Source organism: Dioscorea cayenensis, chromosome 16, assembly GCF_009730915.1.
Source record: "Dioscorea cayenensis subsp. rotundata cultivar TDr96_F1 chromosome 16, TDr96_F1_v2_PseudoChromosome.rev07_lg8_w22 25.fasta, whole genome shotgun sequence".
Taxonomy (NCBI): Eukaryota; Viridiplantae; Streptophyta; class Magnoliopsida; order Dioscoreales; family Dioscoreaceae; genus Dioscorea; species Dioscorea cayenensis.
The window spans coordinates 1,620,482-1,645,570 of NC_052486.1; the positions used below are offsets into that span (position 1 = coordinate 1,620,482).

Sequence of the window (25,089 nt, forward strand, 5' to 3'; positions counted from 1 at the left end):
TTAGAAATGGACACCAATATGTTTTCGAATTTTTTTGAAAAAAATTAAAACGGAATGATGTATGTTGCTAATCCGTTTCGAAATTCCGTTGTAATTCCGTTTCTAGATTTAGAAATCAATTTAAAACAAAAGGTTTTACCGTTACAAAAATTAAAAACGGATTCCAAACGGAATATTTTTTGTTTTATTTTTATCCCTCCTCATTAGAAACAAAAGTTTTTTTTGTTCCCAATCCGTTTCTAATTTTTTTAATTAAAAAACAATATTGAAACAAGTAAATCTGTTTCTAATCCGTTTCTAACATTCAAGTAAAAAATAAAAATAAAAATTATATTCATGATTTTTTTAAAACCTGGTACATGAATTTTATTTTTAAACCTAAAATACCAACAAATAAGATAAATTCCTCAATTCATACAAAAAGAAATGTTTAAGTATATATGTTCAACACAAAATAAAAAGCATATGACAAATACACCTATAAGTCAACATCATGATCATCATCAAGAAAGCCAGTTGATGTTGTTTTGTGTATTTCTCCATAGTAGACATCAAAAATGCCAGCAAGGAAATAATTGGAGTATCGCATCCATGTTCTGATTCGTATGAATGTGTATGAAGATACTTGTCGTACCTGCATGATTCAACAAGCTAATAAGAAATGAAAGTAGAGAAATTGAATGATTTAATTGTTGATGAAATATTGTGAATAATCTTGCCATTAAAAGTCATCGCCAGCAGAATGAACAAGTGGAAATGCTTTTTCTTTAAAATTGTAATGGTTCAGATTGACTGATGATCATCGTCTGAGTTCTTTCTTCTTTGATGATCAAAAGGATCATTCCAATTCTCATCTTCCAACATAGCTTGATTCCAGCGATTCTTAAATTTTTCTAATTCAGCAGTTGATTGCCTTCTAACCTGTTGAATAACAACAAAAAATACCAAGTTATTTGAGGTGGCATGATATAAATCATATTTTGGAAATTAAAAAAAGGCACAATAGTACACTCTTCTTACTTGGGTTCTTAGATCCAGAGTTCTGTGGCTGGACGTCTGAAATAAAGAGAGAGAAAACAGTCATTCCAATTGGTAACAAAAGTTTGAGTTGATGCTTTAAAATATAACTATAAAACGCAGTTGAGGAAAAACTTTGGTTACAAGTACACAACTCCAAACAACCACCTTAAAATTTAGTTGGAAGTGACAGACACCCATCAAATAAGATGGTTAAGTAAATGTTTCCAAACTGAACAAAAGATGAAAGAACTTTTGTTCGAAGAACACAAATCACTAGGGTCACAATTTTCTCAGGTTTTACATCAGTTTCTTGCAGATGAACATCTCTACCTATAGTGGCACATATCATTGTTTCATGATCTAGACTTTTCCAGCTACCAAGAAATTCAGATGGTTGTTTCCTGCAGCAACAAGGGAATTGATAACCTGATTCTGGTACCTACCTATTAGTGTTTAGCTCTCTGGCAAGCTCTTAAATGTCAAAAGTGACCGTGCCTAAGAATTCGGAATGTATTTTATAGGGAATTGGTGCCAAATTGGCGCCTTGCTATATTTTGTGCTGGTTTCAACTTTAGAGCTTATTTAATTAAGAATTCTGGTTCATGGCAAGCACCACTATTTAGGCAATAGCTTGTGGTATGGCAATTGATGATGATTAGCATTATTGGGTGACTGACGTGCTGAATATTATCAAAGATGCATAAATGATGATTGAAACTGACAGAAAAAACAAAACAAAATGACAGCACAGCATTTGCTAATTATCCAGTACCATTTTAGTGGATGCACCTCCCAGAGATGGTATTCCCTTGTGAACAATATACTCACTGTCAATCACTCCAACCTTCTCTGTTCTGTCACCCTGAATCCATTCAAGCGAATAGAGTAATATCGTTAGGCTATAGTCCAACCACAATAAAGACAACTCAAAGACGGGCTTCTTTAGAAACAACATAGAATAACAGGGACTTCTCAAATGATTCCAGCTTGGGAAGGACTGAAATATATTAATGACTATTAAATATTAATATTCTCACCTGAGCACAATATCCGAGCTTCATGTCCAACCCCCATCCATGAATCAAGTCATTCTGAATAAGAAATAAAACAGAAAAAGTAGAAAACATTAGATTGTTAGATATTAGAAATTTAGAATAATATAATAATAAATAACAGTTAGTATCATGGTCTCTCTATATAAGCTTAAACAACACTAGCTAACGACTTTGTGGGGTTGAGAGCATTTAACTTCCTTTGGAATAAAAGAAGCCATCAGAATCCTTTCTAGAAGATGACCTATACATCCTCTTATATGTAATGATCAGTCAAAAAAATCTATATGTAAACCACAATGCTAACTGCAAAAGACAAGTTAAAAATAGCATTTAAGTTAGAAGTGCTCCATCTCTGAAACACAAAGTTGGCTGATAACCTGAAACCTCAGTTGGTCTTTACCTTAACTCCGTGACAAAACACTTCTTCTCACTCCTATTCAATGTTAGGATAGTAAGAAAACAAGGCCTGGCCAATCCAATATAATGGCTGATTGGCAAAGGCATCAGCCCAACCAAGATGAAGAATACCCATCATACAGCTGCAAATTTTATATGCTTCACTGCTGGAACTTTGCTACTATGTTCAAGACACAGGAAAATTATATGCTAATAACAAACATACACATGAGAGGTAGTTGCAATTGGAGTGCTTTGAGAGAGCAGCACAAATGAAGATTTGAATATAATAAGTGATCCCTACATTTACATATGTATATTGATATTCACTATCCAAAGTACAACATGAGACACAAGAATAATGAGATGGCAATCATAAAGAATACTTAAGTCAAAACAACAATTAGATGTATGATATTGGCATTTGCACACGGATGAATGCGGTTACATGCCATACTGACACCAAAAAGAAAAGGTGGAGCTGAAGAATCAATGTTGGGTGGTTAATCATGGGTGTCGGTGAATTCTATAGTTAATTGGTATTTAAATCTCAGTTTAGGTTCTTAGTTAGGACAAAATTAAAAACTCATTCTTTGACTAACATATCAAAGACTGCAAGTGAATCAGATGAAATGTTTAATAAGATAAGTCACGAGATGGTGGGTGAAAACTAAGCTATGTGAAATGAGCGTCTCCACTACAATTTGACCGAGAAAGCTAATAAAGCGGGCTTTGTTGAAATCTAAAGAGGGCCCAACTACGGCGATAATTCGAGATGAGTGTGTGGCCTTTACCATCGATCGATAAAGATTCCATGAGGTAATCTGCAGTGCAAGCGACCCACCGGATGATGAGCTCACAGGTTGTAAGGAACTAGAGACCCATTTCTTTGAATTTCATAGATAAGTAACAATGAACAAAGGACTAGTGACAATAGATTGGGAACAACACGAGAAAATTACGGTATGAGAATGAAAAAGGGTATGAAGAAGCAATGGGTACGAAGAGCTTGTCCTTTGGTACATCTTTTTTTTTTTTTTCATTGCTCCCGCAATGCACTAGTCAATGAGCCAAGCAATTTCTTAGAACGTGAAAGTTTGATATGACATATTTGCCATCTAAGGATTAAGATTTAATTTTAGCGAATGAAGGTAGATCTTATCCACTAAAGCTAAATTAACCTTTCTATTAATTTGTTCTCAAAATTTTTTAAAAGGTTCAGAGTATACCCACTTTGTACTCAGTGTTTGTTTTATTATTTTTTTATTATATAATTGAGATGGGTGTCCTTGATTTAGACTATTTTTCTATCTAGATGACTGTATTACTGAATAAAAAGATATAAAATCACAGAATATTTTCATTTGTCAAAAAAAAACTCAAAGAAAAAAACTTTGGAAGGGTATTTTTGGATATTTCACAAAAATTTTAATTCTTAAGGAAAAAAAATAAAACCCAACTCAATAATTGGCATGAAGATGAGGACTTGGTCCAACAAAACTGAGATGAAATATCTTATGAAAATGGTAGAAATTTTGAATCTTGGTTAATAAAATAACCTTCAAAAAAAGGTCAATTGAATATATATATATATATATATCTCTTTACGTCTGTCAAGCATTTTGGGAGTAAAAAAAGTCTATTATAGTATACTTTAAGGTTACATCAAAAAAGAGATGTTTGAATATGATGATTATTTAACCAAGCTCTTAGGTCTATACAATGAAAAGATGCATCAACCTCAACCTTCCCGTCCTTCGGGGACACAACCCTCTTTATGGCCATCACTATCATCACTCTATTTATTTAATTAGCATCATAAAGAAAGAAACAACATTTAATTAGAAGATGACACAAACTTAAATATAGATTCAAAGAATCTGACCAAGCAGATGGGATAAATAGTATATAATACAAAACAGAACCAATAAAATATAGGTAAAAATATTGGCCCAAATGAAAGAACAAAACAACAAAATTCTTTCCAAGCTATGCATAGAGAGAAGCCTGTGCTACTACTCATACTCTATATCTTTTTCACTTGGACTTGTGCCCAAGTGAAAAAAAAACACAGAAATTCCATTGTTCTTGAGTTTTGCTTGTACTCCAGTGAATTTTGTGTGGCTGAATTTTCTTAGCAACCCATGTATTAATTACTGCTGGGAATTTCAAGTTCTCCAGTTCATTTCCATCAATTTTTCATCCATTCATTTCTAATTCAATTTTATCTTCTGTTTGGAAATCTAGAAATACAACAACGCTGAAGCTTGAGCCGTCAAAGTTATCAGGTAAAAATAAGCAGATCGTCAGTGATTTGTTAATGGAGCAAAATCATATTTCAATAACCAAAGGGCAGGAAACATCTGAAGACAGTGATTAACAACAGCATTTTATGCAATACAATATATACATATATATAACGCTCGCCCGAAAAGGAAAAGACCACAAAAGTCAAGCATTTGAATCTTGAATTACTAAATACCAACAGGAATCTGTTGAGAAGGAACTGACACAGTGAAATTCAACGTACAAATTTCCGGTGTTCGAAACACAGCAAGGGCTGTAGTATCATCAACCCACCAAATTGCAAAGCCATGTTCTTTGAACCTCTCCAGTAGTTTCTCAAGGTCTGTCGTTCGAGTACTTTGTGGGAAATCATACAGAACAAGAACATGCCTGGTTCCAAACTTGTCTACAACCACAACAAGATATCACATTCCAAACTCACTTGCCAACAAAAAATCAAATTTTTGAAAGAAACTCACTAGTTCTCATTTGATTCTGCTCATCAGAATCAATGTTAGGATCGGAATCCTCGCCGAAATGGCTCGGAACATCCTTCTGTTCGCTAAAAAGACAACTCTTTTGGTACAAAAAGAATCCCCTCCCATGCCGTCTTGGCAGCGCAGCGTCCTCGCTAACCTCCGAAGCTACAGACGGCACCTCACCTTCATCACGTGAAGGGACCGACGAAGCTTCAGCAGCTTCTCCACGGTCCCAATCTGCAACAACACTTCCCACATAAGAAACCCCTAACCCCTAATCCCAATACAGAGAGACAAATTCAGTGGTAAAAACCCAAAAAATAAAAAAATAAAAAAACCATACCATCCCTCATCGTCTTCTTTGGTGGATTTCTCCGAATCCCTAGTCTCGACACTCTTGGGATCACTTCCATTAGACATGAAATACAAATTCAACAAACAATGAAGAAGAACAAATCAAGAAACCCTAGAAAGCGTGGAGAGATGACCACCTTGAAGGTTCGAGAGCGACAATCCTCGAGAAAGAAGACTCGATCACAGAGCTACCTTCATCGTCCTCATGGCCGCTCGAGAAAGGAGGCTCGATCCCTCGACCTTCCTCCATTGCTCCACTGACCACCACACCTGCAAACAAGTGCATCAAAACCCAAACCCTAGGATCCCAACACACACACCAATGGAAAAAAGGGAAAAACAAAGAGAAATACATACCGAAATGGAGCGAATTCAGGAGGCTGGCGCCGGAGCGGTCCCAAACCCTAGAGAAAAACCTAGGTCGTTCTAAGATGGGCGAAGGAGGAAAAGTGAGATGGGTTAAGAAGGAGGAAAAGGTGAGATGGGTTAAGGAGACTGTGAATTTTTTTTTTTATTTTTTTATTTTAAGGGAATGATCTCATGCTTTTTTTTTTATTATTAATTTTTTATATTTTTGTTTTTTTTAAGGTAAATCAAATCATGAAATTAACTAAAAATAAATAATAACAATATATTCATTTAAATTGCCAATTATCTGATGGTTATCATAATATTCATATATTTATTTTTATTTAATGATTATTAAAAAAAATAAATCTATCATATAATAATTTTTTTAATATTTAATAATATTTAAATAAAATATTAATTTTTTTAGTCGCTTCTAGTATTTTTTTCTATTAGAAATAGAAACGAGTATTTTTCTAATATTTAATAATAAAATATTAAATTTTTAAATCTGCTTTCAGTCCCTTTCTATTAAAAACGGATTACAAACGGATATTTTCTAATATTTAATAAGTATTTAAATAAATATTAATATTTAGAACTGCTTTCTAATCCCTTTCTATTAGAAACGGATTAGAAAACGGATATTTTCTAATATATAATAATATTTAAATAAGATATTAATTTTTTAATTCCGCTTTCTAGTCCCTTTCTATTTGAAACGGATTAGAAACGGATATTTTTTTAATATTTAATAATATTTAAATAAAATATTAATTGTTAAGTCCGTTTCAGTCCCTTTCTATTAAACGGATATTTTTTCAAATATTTAATAATATTTAAATAAAATATTAATTTTTATGTTCATTTCTAAATCCCTTTCTATTATAAACGGATTAAAACTGATATTTTCTAATATTTAATAATATTTAAATAAAATATTAATTTTTAAATCCGTTTCTAGTCCCTTTCTATTTGAAACGGATTAGAAACGGATATTTTGTAATATATAATAATATTTAAATAAAATATTAATTTTTTTAATTCCGCTTTCTAGTCCCTTTCTATTAGAAACGGATTAGAAACGGATATTTTCTAATATTTAAATAAATGATATTTTAAATGAGTCGTTTGTAAGCCGTTGTTATTTCAGATTATATTTAAAAACGATTGCTCGTCCGTTGCTAATCGGTTGCAAGTAGAAACGAAATAAATTCCATTTGTAATATTCCGTTTTTAAACAATAACTTTCTTGTAGTGCAAGAAGGTCTCACACGCTTCGCCTCACAAAAAGTAATATGAGCGTAATCATCACCAAGAAGAATCATATCATCCATGTATGCGTAAGAAGAATGGTCCCGACCCACGAGGTGAAGAATGAATAAAGACCTGCCTGATCATGGATGCTCGGAGTAAATCTAGCGAGCCCTCAACCACTGCAGCAAACCTCTCAAACCGTGCACAGAAGCCCTGCTTTGAGACTATAGAGAGCACTGCCAAGGCTACAAATAGATCCCCGGAGGCACTCAAGGCCGGGGAGGAGGAGTCATGTAGACCTCCTCCTTCGTGTCCCCCATGAAGAAAAGGCGTTCTTCACATCAAGTCGACGAAGAACCCACCGACGAACAGCGGCAACACCAACTAATGTACCAACAGTGTGCATGTGGGCCACGGGGGCAAAAGTCTCCTCATAGTCACGACCATACTCCCGCTGAAAACCACCGAAAGAACAAGACGCCGCTTTTATAGCGCTCGAGAGATCCATCGAACGGGTCTTCACCGATAGATCCAGATGACAAGTAATGGGAATGGCATAGGGCGGGGAAGAGGGACAATATCCCATGTATGAGCTTTGAGACAAGGCATCAAGCTCCTCAGCCCATGGCGATCGCCACTCAGCGATCGAACCGCCTCGTAGGTACCGGCTCAATGACATCTCGAGATACTAGTGCTAGAAGAAGCATAACGAACAGGTGGATGTAAAGTGGAGCGATCTCGTAAAGAATAAGGAGGAGAAGATACCTCAGGAGCTGGATCGATAGTAGGAAAGGCGTCAGAGAAGACCGGTACTGGTGGAGTCACAGTGGGATCTCGACGATGGTAAAATAAATGAACTGGCGGGTGAGCAGTAGGAAGTGAAGGAGAAGAGGTAGACACGGCAGGAGACTCAACAGATAGTGGAGAAGGAGGATATAGAGAAGAGTGACTAAGAAGCTCTGGGGAAGTGAGGAGAGGAGGAGTGGAAGGCATAGGGGACGTATCTGCCGGAGAAAAGGGAGGGAAAAGAAAAGAGAGAGGAACCGAAGGAGAAGGATGGAAAAAGAGGTGGAGGCTGGGCGACAATATAGCGATCAAAAGTCTCCGGTGAGTAATGGCTGCCGGTCGGCGAGCGGCACGGGCAGGTGGACGTTGGTGCGTGTCACGCCCCGACCCGCGGGCCCACTGGACGCGACAATCGCCGCAACAATCCCGAGGAGGGATACCCCGCCACTCAACCCTCAGGATGCCGCAAGGCTAATCAACACACCTAGAATTCAACAATATACAAATCGCAGATATAGAATGTAAAACAATGTTACACAACGACAAGAATAACAACAACAACAATAGGATACAGGAAATATAGAGGTTCACAAAAAAATACATGTGGAAACACCCTAACAACAGAGGGAAATGGTAATACAGTAAGTTTAAGAGTTTTTTTAAATACTAAACCATGCAACAAGGTTTTCTACACACTAGTGGATCCATAGGTCTTATAACATGTTCCATGACAATAATAACATACATGAATCAAGAAAATACAATAGGGGATAGAATCGAAGCAAATGCCCAAGATGTCGCCACATAGTCACACCTACTACCCTGCAACGGGATCGGGAGAAAGAAAGAGGGATGAGTAACTAAAGTTACTTTCGAGTGAGGGAGGTTAGCACAACCTTAGCGTAAAAATACACCAACAAAGAAAAATAATAATAATGAATCATCAAAATAAATGCTTTTACCAAAGTAATACAAGTTTAGAAACATTAACATACATAATAAAAGTCTTTAAAAAGAAGTAAAAACAACATAATAATACCAAGAAAACCCTTTTACCCCAACTAGGGTTTTCAACACAAAAATCATGAAACATGGTTTTGAAACAAACATAATACCCAACACTCACCCAACATAGCATGGTCTAGAAAACTCCCTAAACTTTCGCCGTGGCTATGGCTAGGTTCAGAGCCGCTAAGGTACTCATGCCCTTGACGTTGACCCATCGGGCTCACCCGGTTGAGTGACTCGGCCACTCGGATGAATATCCGATCGGGCTCTACACTCCCACCCGACCGACCCTCGTAGTAATCACCGGTCAACACGCCACCTCAATAGGGTCTGGTCGTGAAGACCGCCCATCGCAGATAGGATATCACCAAAACAATCACCACAATAAAATACAACTCCACTCGAGATACAATATCCGATCATAATCATAAATCAAGAATATCTCGCCATTTGCACGAGAACAAGATAAACACATAAGCAAAGCTCAAACTTTTAACACAAAAATAATTTGCAAGTCCCAACACAAGCAACAACATGGAAATCCTTTTTCCTCTCAACAATTCAAAAATTTGTTCCAAGCCTAACATTTCACGTAAACAAAGGTTTCCACAACAATTCTCAAGTTTTTATACTAAATAAAAGATTTCACGAACTCATGAATATGTATATTAATCACAATTCCCACGATAACAATTCAAATGCCAAACGAGACATCCAAGATTTTTCTCAGTAATAACTATCATTCACCAAAAATACCAAACAAGTATAAATCAATAAAACTTACTTAAAACATGATATGCATATATATATATATATATATATATATATATAAATATATAGCTATTAGCATTCTTCTAATAAAAGCTATGCTAAATAATTCCACTCACAGAAAGAAAAATTTGTCTTCCTCGCAAGCTACTCCTCGCTAAGCCTTTTCGCCTCCATCCAAGACTTCTTCTCCTTGCCAAAGCATGACAAATCACAACAAAATTAGCAAAAAACGAAACAAACAAGAAAAACCCCAAGTTTCTAACAAACAACCCTAATTCGATCCTAGGGTTGGCTCAAAACTAGGTTTAAAGGTTCCCAATGAGTTTCTAGGGGTTTTAGCTTCAATCTAATCCAAAGAAATAAAAGAAACAACTAAAGATTGCCGGTGCTACAGTAACCTCGGAATTGCTACAGCAAACCGACCTTAAAACTAAGATTTTCTCCAAATTTACAATACCAATTCAAGAAATTTCACCACAAGCATCCTCAAACATGAACAACAAATCAATGGCTTCAATTTAAGCCTACAAACATGCAAATCCATGGAGAAAATCTAGGTTTTAAAAAAAAACTAAAACAAGGAAAATACAAGAATAAATACGGTATGAAACTATAAATCCAAGCTTACCAAGTTCAAGAGTGAGGAAGGAAGGAAGAGGACAAGAATCTCGCCGGAAAAGAATTTAGGAAGAGGGAAGGGTTCGGCCAAGTAGGGAAGAAGAAGGAGAAGAAAAGAAGAAGATAGGTTTTAGGGAAAATCGTGCTGCTACAGGAACGGGTTGCTACAAGAATCGGTCGCTATCAAACCGAGCTTTCTAGCAGAATGTATCGCGCATGAACCGGCCTGCTCATGTAACCGGCAGGGATCGATCGCTACAAGATCGGGCTGAAAAATCTATAGCAATGGCTAAAAGCAATCTATAGTAAAACCCCCGGTTATAATCAGCAGTGTGGGCGTCCATGGGCGCAGTGCTGCCGAGCTCCCGGATGTGACCGGAGATGGGAGTTGGTGTCTGGGGCGTGGCCGAAGCGCGGGCGTGGCCGAGCGTGAGGGCTTTGGCTCGTCGTCAAGCGCAGTTGTCGCGGTCACAGGGTTAGGGGTCAGGCATGTATGATGAAAGAAAGTATGAATAAGGAGATGAAAGGAGGAATAAGAGAAGGGGGAAGAAGACAGGACTAGTGAAGTGTAGAGATGGCCAGAGAGATGGCCGGAGAGATGGCCGGAGAGGTGGCCGGAGGAAGGTACCTAGTCTGATACCATGTTAGAAGAGAGAAGAATGAAAGAAGAGAAGAAAAGATATGGATCAATGCTCATCTATTACCCAACAAGTGTGATCATGGGGCTTCATATAGAAGCCAAATATACAGGTATACCCATGTATATATATACATATATATAATATACATACACACATCTAACACTTATTAGCTGGTAACATACAAATAGCTGCCCAAAGACCATATAGCTTTTTGAGAAGACTCATTGGGGAGCTGTTAGTCATACACATGCACGGATCTAGTATTTTGGTTTGGTGTCAATTCACTAATCCCTTCTTCATGATCTAACAATATAAATTTTTATTTTTATTTGTCAGAAGAAGATAACAAATGACTTTTCTTATATTTTTAATAGTTATAACATAATATTGTGTATATATAAATACACACCCATTTGCAACTTTTTTTTTGTAGGTAGATATACTTTTGCAAAATTCAGGTTTTGGTAACAGTTGGATATTGTATTGAATTATTAAATTAATTTTATTATTTTTTAAAAATAAATGGAACTTTTATTAAAAGAAAGAAATATACAAAGCTCCACAACAAGGAAAAAATAAAACAAAATAGAGCAATAAGAGCTATTTAATCACTAGAGGTGATCTTAGGTGACCGACCAAAGAGAAATAATAATAGATGGAGGAGGTGTAAACAATAAGTTCATAGATCAAGAACCTCTAGTTTATATCAATAAAAGAAATCTAGGCTTTGTGTAACAATCTACTATTTTATGTTATCTCTATTTGTACTTTGTCCCTAAACTCGCTTAGGACTTTATCTCTTATATTTTAGTAGTTTTTTTTGTATAACTATAAAGTACAACAACCACAGTAATTAAAATTAATAGATATAATTGCCATGCAGGTCTCTATAATTGTGTATTTTCTGCTCTTTTTAGTCCTTGTAATATTTTTGAAAGCACGCTTTAAGTCCTAATATTGATCTAGTTGGGACTTTCTAGTCCGAGGCGATGACGCCATTACCTCGCCGCTTTCTTTTCGAGCTGCATGGCTTTTAAATATTCGCTGTTAGGTACAATTAAGTCCCTCATATTTCGATCGAGATGGGACTTTTTAGTCCTCCCTATTTTGTAATAAAAACACATTCCTCCAGTAGGTACAATTAAGTTTTCATATTTGATCGATTTCGGACTTTTAGTCCCCCACTTTTTGTAATAAAAAGTCTTATCGGTCCAAAAGAAACTGAAAAGTTGCCATCTATGTCATAGATTAGAAAGTCCCAACTCGATCAACATATGAGTACTTAAATGTACTTAAAAGTATAATACAAAGGCAAAAAGTACACAATTACAGTGACCGTAGACGGTAATTAAATCAAATTAATACCCTTTTAATCGCTAAACAAGTACAATTCCACACCTTTGATCCGCTTCATTATTTTTGGGCCATCTAAACCCTTTATTTTTTTAAAATTTGAAATTCTAGTCATTCGCTCCTACCGACGTTGATTTTTCATTCTTTTTTATTACTTGGTATTTTTTATTTTAAATATTATTAAAAATTCACAAAAAATAATTAAAAAAATGTGTTAAAAGAGGGATTGGATCCGGATCCACTTTCATGGATCCAAATTCACCGCAACCTCTTTCGCCCCCAATCCTTGTAAAAATTGTATATAATCAATCAGGTGCACCATACCAACAATTAAGTGATCTATAATTGGTTGTCATTCTCTATTAGAACCCACTCACAAGTGGTGAGAGTTCTAATCAAGGGTGTTGGTCCCAAGAGTCTCGAGTAGTAGTTGTGCGCGATGGGCCCAATGCTCATGTGAACACGGGCCTCACTCATACTTGCTCACCGAGGCTTGTGAACGCTCCTATAGCGTGCAGTCACCATCTTGGCAAAACAAAAACATTAATTTTTTGTGATTTTTAATAATATATAAAAATAGAAAATACTACTTAATAAAAAGAACAAAAAAAATCAAACGTCGCCTCATTTTTGAGGACTAGCATTTCTAAATTTCAAAAAATTAAGGGACTTAAAAGCCCAAAAAATAGTAGAAGGATAAAAAAAAGCCAAAAATTATAATTGTTTAGGGACTAAAAAGTAATTTTATGCTCAATTAATATATTATATCTTAATTCTCTTATGTAGTATCAAATACATAATACTCCAATAAGTTCTTTTTATTTTTACTTACCACCATATATGATCAGACACTACTGTATTAACATATATTGTGCAATTAACTGCACCCACTCACTTTTCCCATCAAACTCACATCCACCAATTAACCTGTTTGGTGAAAACAGATTCAATCAATGTTTTATTGGTCTTAATAGGGTGTGGTAATTAGCATTATGATAATGCACTAATTATGATAATGACCTTTTTATGATAATGCACATTACTACAAGCATTATCCCAGGACAAGTAAGTATGGAAATGCACAAATTATGATAATGACCTTTTATGGTGTATCATAAGTGACTTGAAAACCCTTTTCTATATAACTTTGGAAAGGAGAGATACACCGCCTCCCACAAAAAAATTCATCCGTACAGAGAACATTATATAAACAAAGACTTTATTACAATACCTCTATAATGCTACTACAGATTTCAATGCGTGAATTCAACTCTACACTTTGTTCATGTTTGGGTTGTGGACCACACATTATGTAGGGATATAAGGACTTATGTGCATAAGTCGTGTAGACTACACAACTAATGTTCTGTAATTGCTGTATATCTTATTATATTTAAGTTTTGAATGGGCCCAAATTGTTGTGATCTAATTCAAGTTTGAATTGGGTTCTAATTATCTAATTTTAAATGTGTGGAATTTCATAATAATTATATGTTGTGTAGAATTTCCGGAGCAAAAATTATCAAATCTATAATGGGAAGACTTGTAATTAGCCCACAAAGATTTCTTATAAATAGGGTGTGGTCCCTGATTGAGCATGCAATAACTAGAGATTCAGAATTAGGTTTTCTGAATTAGGGTTCCCATCTCCCTTCTCACGTGTGATCGAGTGAGAAAACCCACAAGTTCCAATTACCTTCACGAATCACATGGATTTAAGTGTGCAGACGCTTCGTCACTTTCTTTGTTCATAAGCAATCTCCAAAAGAAAAAGATCCGTAGTTTGAACTAGGGTTTATACCCATTAGATCCACTCACTCATGCACTAATTTATAACACCCATGGGGCTAACACCCTCTACCATATCGTTTCTTAATGGTGCAAACAAGGTCATCAATCCGATCTACACTATCTAGTGTACAAGATCAACCGACATTACAAGTGATGGCCAAATGGGCCTAGGTAGCCGCTGCCCAAATTAATCGGGTTGGGTCGCATAATCCAAAGACATCATGAGATGGGGAAAAGTTTGATCCGACTCAATCCAAGAGACACACGCTGTACTCTCCGCTGAGTGTAGTGGTTCTACCGGACTAACGACTATATATATAGTATATAGAATATTTACTTAATTACTATTATTATTTAAAAATCTCTTGATACGAAGGTATCATGTCGCTTCTTGAGGACCCTCCGGATGATAATCGTGGGTTCTAGCGGAGGTGATATTTCTCGACAAGCTTCCGGGATGCTGGACCTTGATAGGAAGGCACTTCGTCGGCAGGATCTCTCATATGTCTGGGGCAAAGGACTTCCTCCCTCGTCCGCAGTGACTATATGCGTAAGGCTAACCCGACTATAATCAATGATACGATCGCATCTCAGAGGAAGGAACTAGGAGATAATGAGTGGATTCCGGTCCGAAAGATAGGAAGAGGAAGAGCACCAGACCATCCCCGAAAGGACATAGGAGAGCGGCAAGTCATCGAGGGTAGGAAGCGACCTTTGGTCGCCAGATATCCTTACTTGGAAGGGACGATGATGTACCCAGAACGAAGGACTCTAGCTTGTAACTCCTGCGATGGTGATGGTGATGGCATGGCCACATCACGTCAGAAGACAAATGTAAGACTTAGAGACTTCTTCGGACCGATGGTCATAGGAGTGCTCTCATGCGATCGGATAAAAAGAAATCTTCACCTTTCCCCAAGCATAGAATCAAGCCGCCCGTGCACTGCTAGAGAGTGAGAGGAAGAGAGAAATGCTTGAACCATCAATCTCAATGGACAAGCTCATGTATAAATAGGGTGATGAAGCGATGCTGCACGAGTAGTGTACATGGTCTATACTCGTGATATACACACATATACATACGTATCTAACATTTCTCTCAAACTCAAGACTGATCATACGTCCCCGGGAGTTTCGATAACATGAAAAGATGTCGATCATCGCAGTCTCATGGTGAAGAAGTCGCTACCACTGAACCTGCGTGGGAAGGTAATGAAGAGACACTGCTCTGAGAACGAATATGACATCGAGTGAAAAGGGCATCCACTCCAATGTGTTTGGTCAGCCCCATGTCTCGACCGGGTCGCCAGCAATCAAGGGCCCCTGCCGCTATCACAAATGCAAGAGGAATAGGGCCCCTGGTGCTATCATGTTGAAGGGCCACCGGCATCCACTCCAATTTATTTCTTTTGTCTGATTGATTGTATGTTAATTTGAGAATCTTAATAAAGGACCTCAGACGGACTCGCTGAGTTCTTCCCGACGTCCGCCACAAGTAAAGATTCTCCCACTCACGTGTGGTGCTTGATGGCACCAATTATATTCCATGGCGGCTTACTCTCAAGCCCATTCTTGATGGCATTCGTGTTCTTTCCCATGTTGACGGTACTTTCTACCGCCTGCAGAGCTCCGATGCCAACATCGATTTGCGCCATTCTCAAAGCTTATGAGCAACGCTTGAGAAGTGGATTGTCGATGATTCTACGACGCTTGATGATTATTTGTCGATCGCTACCATTGATATTCGCACCCATATTGCGCAGATCTACCTCACCGTCAGTAAGCGATGTGGAGCTACTTGGAGCCGCCGTATCGATGGTTCCATCAGCACGCTCGATACCATGTTAGAGAGTGAGAGGAAGAGAGAAATGCTTGAACCATCAATCTCAATGGACAAGCTCATGTATAAATAGGTGATGAAGTGTACGTGCACGTATAGTGACATGGTCTATACTGTGATATACATACACATATATACATGTATCTAACAAGACCCTCCTTATGCTCTTTGTGGCCATTCTGTCTTCTATAAAGCCCTGCTTACCAAATTTTTGGATCATTTAGTACATCATCTAACTTAGGCAAATGAGATTTACAATCTTGTGTCTCGAGTAGATTTTATGGGGACAAGACTTTATAAGTGTTTCAAGAATTTCCTCGTGAATCTAAATATAATAAACATGCATAAATAAGTGCATTTCCGTGTTTATTAGAATCATTATTTCGAGAATATATGCGAAAATAACAGACCTGGCTCCTGCAGGTGTCTTCATATTTTTACAACTAGCAAATTGCATTCTTGGATCAGATATCTCATACGGGCCAACCATCACACTTTCCTTGTAATTTTATCTCACATTAAAAGTCCTTGTTTACTTTTTCTTCCACCTTTTGACTCTATATTAGAGGTTGGTGAATTGTGTCTCTGGTTTTATATGTACATCTTTTATATGCATATTTATTACTAAGATTATTCACATGTTTCTGAATAGTCTCGCAGCTCTTGATGCGTAAAAGACGGAAGGTGAAGAATCGGTTAGCTATATGAGGAGTCTTGAGTTCCTCGGTCTCATGGAGCAAAGTGTGATCCCTCACCATCATCTCATACTTGTGCTAGCGACACGGTATGTACTGTCTAATTCGTTTATCTATTTTAAAAACCCTTTCATTCACATACATTGTGCATTTTTAACTCAAATAAAACTTTTTCATTGACTCAATCACATTAATCCTAACAGATAACTGAGGAACAAATTAGCCAAAAAGACGCATTATTTAAGCCATCAAATATAATGAACTATTGTTAAAGTTGAATTCTGCCTAAAAATTCTGTCTTGTCAATAAGGCCATCGAGTATGGTCATTTAATGAGCTAACAGTAACCTATGATAATATCGTCGCTTTGTCGAAGAACACCAATCATCATGGCAAAACATGTGACAAACTCAAAACACACATTAACAGTCCTAATAACAAAGAACAAATTAACCAAAAAGATGCACATTTACACAAGAACAGACCAAATATTATAAGCTATTGGTCAACAAATTCTGCTTAAATTTCTATCTTCTCAATCAATGGATATAACATTTTAAAAGAGTCAACACTGATATATATAATATCATGATAACATCAACTCATCAGCAGAAAACCATTGAATTTTCCATACATTGTACCCTTTTAGCTCAAATCAATGCTTCTCATCAACTTAAACACATCCATGGTAACACCGAAGGAGCAAACTAACCCATATGATACAAAACAAACTTTTCACATCAATAAGCATGCAAATCAAAGCATAAATGATGTCATGACTTCACAAGCATACACACACACAACAGCTGCACAACCAAAGCATGGAGAATACTTGAGATAAAAGCGCAAGAGAGGAAGGGTTTGTGGATCGACAGAGAGGGAGATATTGAAATAAAATATAAAAACAGGGAGATGGGTAAAAGCTCCACCAATATCTGGTAGACATAGAGATACTATGAGTAATTAATAATAACAGTCATGTCTTCAAACAAGGTTTGTTTTGGTAGGAAAATGGTTATACTTCAGATACATGCCTCCATCCCCAACACAACCCATTTGGGCAATGTACTTCAAATGCACTGGGAAAACTGATGTGAGCCCGCCTCAACATGCAATCAAGGTCAAGTAAACATCAAGACTACAGTTCAAAACCTCTTTCCATCAGTTCTGTTGTGAGCTAGAATCAGTGCTGTGTCTTGGTCTTGGATCATGATATGCTTGAGCATATTTAGGATTTTATAATCCGTCAGTTCTTCAAGATGTAGCTGAGGAATTGCACATCCACCTATCAATCCCAGTTGTTCAATATCAAATAGAGACTTTGATCAGAGCACACATGAATAAAAAGAATACACTGTATGCTCTGTAACATTTTAAGTTTCAAGAAAAGAACAAAGAATCCTATAAAATCAACTCATCACGAAATGTCACTCAATATTCTTCAGAAAAATAAATACAGGAGAAAATAAACTATTAAATCACTAATATGCTGCTTCATCAATCTCCAAAACGCATGGTGTAAATTAAAGAAATCAATAAAAAGAAAACTATCCCCCATGTTGGATATGACTTGACAACAAAGTCAGTCATTTATACAGCAAACACATACACATATCACAATTCTGAAGATAGAACTATATCTAGTGATGAGCTTGGTTCCGAATCATGAAATAGATCAATAAAAATTTAAAACAGATTGAACACATGAAAGATTGATTAAAGATGCAATGAGTCATATATACATATACCAATTAAGTCATGCATGTCCACATCTCCTTCCTTTGATGCTCTAATTGTAATTCAAGCTTTGGTCCTCCTATGCAGCTGTGTCACCAATAGATTTACATATCACACAAATTTAAATTAGAAATTATCATATAAAGAGTACAAAGGTTTCCATAGTCACATTACGTTATGGAGAAACACCAAACTCCCACCCAAAGCATCATCAAAGAACTCCTGCACATTAATTGTTCAGAAAAACAAATTAACAAGGAACTCAATTCAACTCCAGAAATAAGGAAAGTTTAAGCTCTACTCACACATAAAATTTTAAAACCATCACCTCAAGTTGAAAGTTGAAACCAAGTGATTTGTAAGCTCAATTTGTCAACCATTCCTCCTGATGAAAATTAACCACAAAAACAAATTAAACACACGCATATCACAAGTAAAAAGATATAAATAATAAGTATATAATGTCGAGCTTAATTTACAATCATAAAGGTAGAGTTGCAATATGAGTCTTATATATATACCAGTTGCATAATTATACATGTCCACATTGTTGGGTATTGGGCTCCCATCCTATGTGAGAAAAGCTCAAATGGTCCAAGCCCATTAGGGTTCACTTTATTAAGTGTTTTCCATCATATTAGGGTTAAGAGAGTGAAAAATCTGGGATATAGCCGCCGCAAAGATAAAAACGGCAGATTTTCGCTGGGTTCGGATTTGACCGGGGCAGCAAATTCAAGCTGGTGTTTGGACGGTCAAACAATGTCCGATTGAGCTGAAATTTGGTAGGGCACGTTCGGGACTTTGCATGAGCTTGGATTTCCACCCAGACGGTTTGTCAGATTTTGGATTCTCCTAGCTCAAGATATGAGGGTCTAGCATGAGTGCTATCGTAATATTTCTTTTTGCTTCCACATAGCTTTTGTTTTAGCTATTGTTTTTGGTCAAGTATATTTTATTTATGCTCATTCTGGAGACTCTCTTGTACCCTGAATTTGATCATAGTGGAGCTTGATTGGTCAAGATTGACCCGTGGTTTTTCACCCCTGATTTGCTGGGTTTTCCAATGTCGAAATTCTGCGTGTATTCGTGCGATTGCAATTTTGGTCTTGTTAGGTTCTGCTCCTTCATCTAAAGAAGTCTCGGGGATTGTTTACTTCTGTTTACAATCTATCGAGATTGTCTAGCTTAATTCCCCATCACACATCTCATTCAACTGCTTGAAGCTAACTTCATCCCGGTCCTCATCTCGCATAATTAAGGCACCAAGCTAAGTAGATATAAAATTATCATAATTAGTCCCTCTTCATCTTATTGAATTGTAGCCAAGGGTCGCTGGTTCCGCTCCCACCTCGGTTCAGCTTATCCGACAAGACTCTATTCAATATCAAATAAAAGTGTTATTATTATAGCGATTTATATATTTTCAGAACATATGAATAAAAAATCAGAATTAATTATTAAGCCCTCTGACATTACTACTAAAGAAACATTGTATGCTTCCTCTCCGTAGAGCTTCCTCACAATAGCACACACAAGCCATGCTCCATAGTATTTTTGAAGTTCTAATGGACATCCAACGCTTAAAATATCTGCATGTATTAAGCCCTCTGACATTTATTATTATAGCGGCGATTTATATATTTTTCAGAACATATGAATAAAAATCAGAATTAATTATTAAAGCCCTCCTGGACATTACTTTCATAAAGAAAACAATGTATGCTTCCTCTCCAGAGAGCTTCCTCACAATAGCACACACACAAGCTATGCTCCATAGTATTTTTGAAGTTCTAATGGACATCCAAAGGCTTAAAATATCTGCATGTATATAACTGACTCAGAAGATGTACTCTCAAACTGCCTCTCATGTAGTTGAGCTCATAATATATAAGGTCACATATTTGCCATAAAATATTTTTATCCACCGTTCAACCTGTGAAAACCAATACAGGGTAAATAAAATAGAACTGCTTAAGTGATGAGCTTAATTCCTAATCTTAAAATATATAAATAAATAATTCAAAACAGATTGAATACATAAGGCATACATACACATTATATGGTGGTTTATCCACTTTTCATTATACGCAGCAGCAACTGAATTCAAGCTTTCATTCTCCCTTCATATGCAGCAACTTATGCAATCATAAGGCATATATAATTTTGGTAAACTGTTAGGCACTTCCAATATATAGAGATGAAAGAGAGAAAAACATAAATTGAATAAAGAGGTTTGATGCATCATATCAGTTGATATATCTTCACCAAGGTTTGTTTGATAGAAAAATGTTTAGTTGGTGTACCTAAAATACATGCTTCTGTTATCTGCATAGGCTACAATGCAGAGTACTGGCCAAAGGAACAATCGGTATGGACACCCTTGCAAACACTGATGCAGGGCTTAAGTGGAATTCACTGTCATGAGACTTCACTAAAGTTCTCGGCAAAAACATACATATCACAATTCTAAAGATATCAATAACTAGCTTACCTGCATAATTAAGCCGCCAATCAGACATTACATTCACCTAAGAATCCTCTTCATCAGATTGAATTATAGCTGAGGGATTGTTTGATTAATTGCACCATTCCTTGCATGTATGCATAGTTGCACATCTTATAATTAAATCCAACAACATACTCTGTTCAAGAACAAATGGAAATATTTATGTTATTAATTACTAGTTGATAAATATATCTATCTATCATTTGGTAAACATGAAAAATAAGAATTAGTAATTACATTACTTACAAAGAAACAAGAATACTCCCCCTCTAGAGAGCTTCATCAGAGTAGTGACTGAATATTAAGGAAAGCATGAAGAAGGAAAGAAAGCCCCCAAAGCATGTCAGACCTCTGTGTGACTCTTGTCTGTTATTTCAATTATGTTGGAAACCATCAATTTATTATACACTTGAGTCATGATCAAGTCGCATATTAATTTGTCTGTGCAAATCAATACAACAAATACATACATCTCACAATTCATTCTAAAGATAAATTAATAGCACCAGCTAGCTAGCTAATGATGAGCTCATTTTGTTCTCATAAATAGAAAAATAAATAAATAATTCAAAACAAATTGGATACATACCAGAAAAGGATGTCAACATGTCATTGTTCGGTGGTGACCTAATTAATTAAAAAAAAAAGGATTTCATCCTCCTAATCCACATCTGCATATATATATAAGACTACCAATTAGACATAAAATTACTATAATTCTGATAAACAATTAAATATAGCATAGTATTGACATCATGAGTAATAAAATGAATAATTAGCATACCAGTGATCAATGATGTTGGTTTCATAGTAATATGGTTCTTTGGTGTACTTCAAATACATGTGTTGGCGCTTTGCATATGCAGTGAAGCGTGGTACTTGCTCGAGAAATGGCCAGTACCTCTGACCTTGCAAACAGTCATGCAATACTTGGGCACTGCACTCCAAATGCAAGATGAACTGATCGTTATGAGGCTTTTCTTCACGTTGTTGGAAGTAAGAGATGAGCCATTGAGGGAGACTGGTGTTGTTTTTTGGACGATCAATCACTTTCAAGCTCTGCAGAGACTCAAGCTTCTCCACACACACCAGCATTGGGCAATCATCAACTTCCAGTTCCTTTAAGGCAGGGAAGTGGGAGATTCTTGAAAGATTGTGAGCTCCTATAATCTGCAATTCTTGGATGTTAGCTAGATTCAAGCCTCTTGGAAGAGCTTTCGGCATGGGGCAGTCAGAAATGGAAATGCTTTTGAGATGGGGGAAGAACATTAATGGTTTGCTAGGTTCAGGCTCATTGTCTTTTTCTCCACTGGTCAGTGACCATTCCACCCAATTAATCAAGTTGTGGAATAATAGATATTCAAGCTTAGGGAAGGAACTTTCTGTAGGTTCTCCATTATAATTACCAAGAAATTCGGGGCCAATTGATACAAGCTGAAGTCGCTCCTTCTATCTTCGAGATACTTGAGCTGGGGCAGTTGGCCAAGTTAGTGGAAGCCGAGGCCAATTCGAGCAATTAATTAATTGCAAATAAATCAATTCTTGAAGAAGCGTAGTTAATGGAAGTGGATGACATCCACTTTGGATATCGACCACCCAAAAAGTCTCGAATCGAGAAGATCTTCAAGGCATGGTGGGGGCATAGGTCATCAAAGACTTGCACAATCTTGTCAATCTCTTCTTTGTTGAATATGCCCATTAGTGTTAGGGTGTGCAACTGAAGCCTTAGTTTTTACGAGGTGCTTCTTGCTTGACAATACGGAAGAACTTTTGTCGCTTGATTTCTCCAAGTTTCTTACGAGAAGGTAACTAAGTTTTTCAAGCATCTGTAGGTCTTCTAAGTTGCATCCCTTTTCTCCATTATCACCACTATCTCCGATGATCAATCCTTGCACATGATGAGATCTATCAACAAAAAAATTGCCAAAATTTATATAGGAAGCGTGCCCTTGGATAAAGTTCGGGTAATCAGATTTCTCATAATAGAAAAGCAAGAATTAAATATCTACTTTTGCCGGGTATATAAGCAATTTTCTTAATTTATTTATATATAAACCATTGATTAATGTGAAAATTAAAACATAGTTAAAATTAAAATAATTGATATTCATTGAAGGGTAAAATTGAGAATAAACATAACTTTGCATGGAAAGGTTATTCATAACAAACAAAGGAATTCATTTTGCATGTATTTCAATTGCAATTTTCAAGGTTCATACCAAACACGTATTGCTACTTTACAGGGAAAGTAAATGCAGGGAAAATAAATGCAAAGAAATACTTTGCAGAGAAAGTGTTTCCATGCAAAGTACCAAACGGGCCCTTTTAGTGTCTCTACTCAGAAATGCTCCCAACTAATCCCTCTACTCTTGCAATTGAGCCCACTTAATATTTTTACGCTTGAAAATGACCCAACTAGCCCTTCTAATACAGGGACTAGTTAGATCATTTTTAAGCATAAAAAAACTAAGTGGTCTCATTTTTAAAAGTAAAGGGACTAATTGAGAGAATTTCTGAGTAGAGGGACTAAAAGGACAGAGTGACCTAAGCAGAGGGAACAATTCAAGCATTATACCTATATTAATTCCTTCAGAAAACAAAAAATCCTACAAATTAATTATTAAAAAATATGCAAAGAGAGATAGCTCTTCCATAATAACCATCTTCTCAAGTTGCAAGTTGAAACCAAGTAATTTGTACTTCTAAACAATCATAAAAAAGTATCACATATCTGCCACAAAATTATGTGTATCCACCATTGCTCCTGTGAAACTAATACATGCTAAATAAAATAGAACTACACAAGTCTTGAGCTTAATCCCAAATCATAAAATATATAAATAAATAAATCAAAATAGATTGAATGCATGCAAGATTGATTAAATTTTCGATGACACACACACATGCACACAAACACCCCAAGCATGGTTTTTGCTGATGGAACAATCAGTATGGACACTTGAAAACACTGATGCAGTGTCTGGGCACAGTGATCCAACCGTAAGTGAAATTCATCTGTCATGGGACTTTTCATGCTCTTGTATATATGCCCACTAGAGTTAGGTCTGCAACAAAGCACTAGAGTTCTCGGCAAAAGGCATTACATACCACAGTTCTAAAGATATGGGAAACTAGCATATAATAGAGATGTAATGAGTCATATAATGTATATATTTATATATATAAACCAATCATTAAACATGTCCACATCTCAGTTAACTTCTTGAAAAGTAATTTAGCCATCTCTCTTTTTATCTGCATAATTAAGCCACCAATTAGACATATAAATTATCCTAATGAATCCTCTTCATTAGATTGAATTGTAATTGAGGAGTAGGCCAATTGATTGCACCATTCCTTGCATATAAATATATAGTTGCACATCATATAAATCCACCAATATACTCTGTTCAATAACAAATTGAAATTTTATACCAATTCATTCTAAAGATACGAGGCCAATTTGTGGTAATAAAACAGCTAAATAAATAATTCAGAAGAAACTGAATCCATACTGTTAGTTCCGCCGATGTGGTTTGCGGTTTAGAAAAACACTAAAACACTCATGAAAGCTCACACAAACCAAACAAGAAGGAGGCACACAAGATTGATAACCCAGTTTAGCATCCACTCGCTTACGTCTGGGGGGGGCAAGCCCGGAGATAAACAATTCACTAAAAGAGGTGAAAATAGATGAGTATAAACACTTGTTACTCACTCTCTCAACAATAAAGATCACTACCCTCTCTAGATTGTCTAATATTCACACACTCTCCTCAGTAAGTGACACACACAATCTCAAAGCAAGGTAACTTATATAGACGCCTCAAAGTCCCAATTATAGCACATACCTCTTTTAGAATCTCCGTGGCTACTAATTTAAAAACCTTCCAAAATTAGTTGTTACAACTCTTCTTATAAAATGAATTGCAACATAACCTTGACTGCTGACTTGACTGAGTTCTGGTTACATTGCGGACAACCTCAAGACCCATCAACCTCCTGGTCATGCTTAGTCCGAGTCAGTGCAGCCAAATCTCCCAATCCCGACTGCCGGCAAGTAGCCTACCCCCTCAGTTCCTCATCACACAGTCCCCTCGCAAGGGGCGCACATTCTTGTGCGTCTTCATGAAACTTACCAAACTTGAT

At 36.4% G+C, this 25,089-nt stretch overlaps 1 protein-coding gene and 3 long non-coding RNA genes across 6 annotated transcripts; all 4 read right to left on the minus strand.

The window, feature by feature from the left end:
* Positions 1 to 371: 371 nt before the first annotated feature.
* Positions 372 to 5,489, minus strand: LOC120279593. Of its 2 annotated transcripts, XM_039286521.1 has the most exons (7): positions 5,237 to 5,489; positions 5,002 to 5,163; positions 2,058 to 2,111; positions 1,793 to 1,882; positions 1,021 to 1,056; positions 720 to 921; positions 372 to 634 (listed from the first exon to the last, which is right to left on the minus strand). In XM_039286521.1, exons 2-6 carry the CDS (start codon positions 5,143 to 5,145, stop codon positions 784 to 786), a joined length of 462 nt encoding a protein of 153 aa, XP_039142455.1. In that variant the 5' UTR covers positions 5,146 to 5,163; positions 5,237 to 5,489; the 3' UTR covers positions 372 to 634; positions 720 to 783. The 2 variants fall into 2 exon arrangements, with proteins under 2 accessions (XP_039142455.1, XP_039142456.1); XM_039286522.1 differs by lacking the exon at positions 1,793 to 1,882.
* A 93-nt stretch (positions 5,490 to 5,582) lies between these two features.
* LOC120279533 lies at positions 5,583 to 6,102 on the minus strand. The gene is made up of 3 exons (XR_005541946.1): positions 5,948 to 6,102; positions 5,728 to 5,860; positions 5,583 to 5,642 (listed from the first exon to the last, which is right to left on the minus strand). It is a non-coding gene; the product is annotated as an uncharacterized LOC120279533 (long non-coding RNA).
* Positions 6,103 to 18,444: 12,342 nt separating this feature from the next.
* LOC120278418 lies at positions 18,445 to 18,801 on the minus strand. Of its 2 annotated transcripts, none has more exons than XR_005541730.1 (3): positions 18,763 to 18,801; positions 18,609 to 18,656; positions 18,445 to 18,521 (listed from the first exon to the last, which is right to left on the minus strand). It is a non-coding gene; the product is annotated as an uncharacterized LOC120278418 (long non-coding RNA). The 2 variants fall into 2 exon arrangements; XR_005541729.1 differs by having other exon boundaries at positions 18,740 to 18,797.
* A 1,151-nt stretch (positions 18,802 to 19,952) lies between these two features.
* Positions 19,953 to 21,827, minus strand: LOC120279639. Its single transcript, XR_005541974.1, has 5 exons — positions 21,725 to 21,827; positions 21,530 to 21,611; positions 21,187 to 21,306; positions 20,926 to 21,076; positions 19,953 to 20,023 (listed from the first exon to the last, which is right to left on the minus strand). It is a non-coding gene; the product is annotated as an uncharacterized LOC120279639 (long non-coding RNA).
* Positions 21,828 to 25,089: the final 3,262 nt, after the last annotated feature.

Coding starts and splice junctions, on each gene's coding strand:
- LOC120279593 (XM_039286521.1), bottom strand. CDS start 5,145: ATGTTCTTGTTCTGTATGATTTCCCACAAAGTACTCGAACGACAGACC. Junction 1,057..1,792: donor GAGGTGCATCCACTAAAATG/GTACTGGATAAT, acceptor TCTTTATTTCAG/ACGTCCAGCCACAGAACTCT. Junction 922..1,020: donor CTCTGGATCTAAGAACCCAA/GTAAGAAGAGTG, acceptor GTTATTCAACAG/GTTAGAAGGCAATCAACTGC.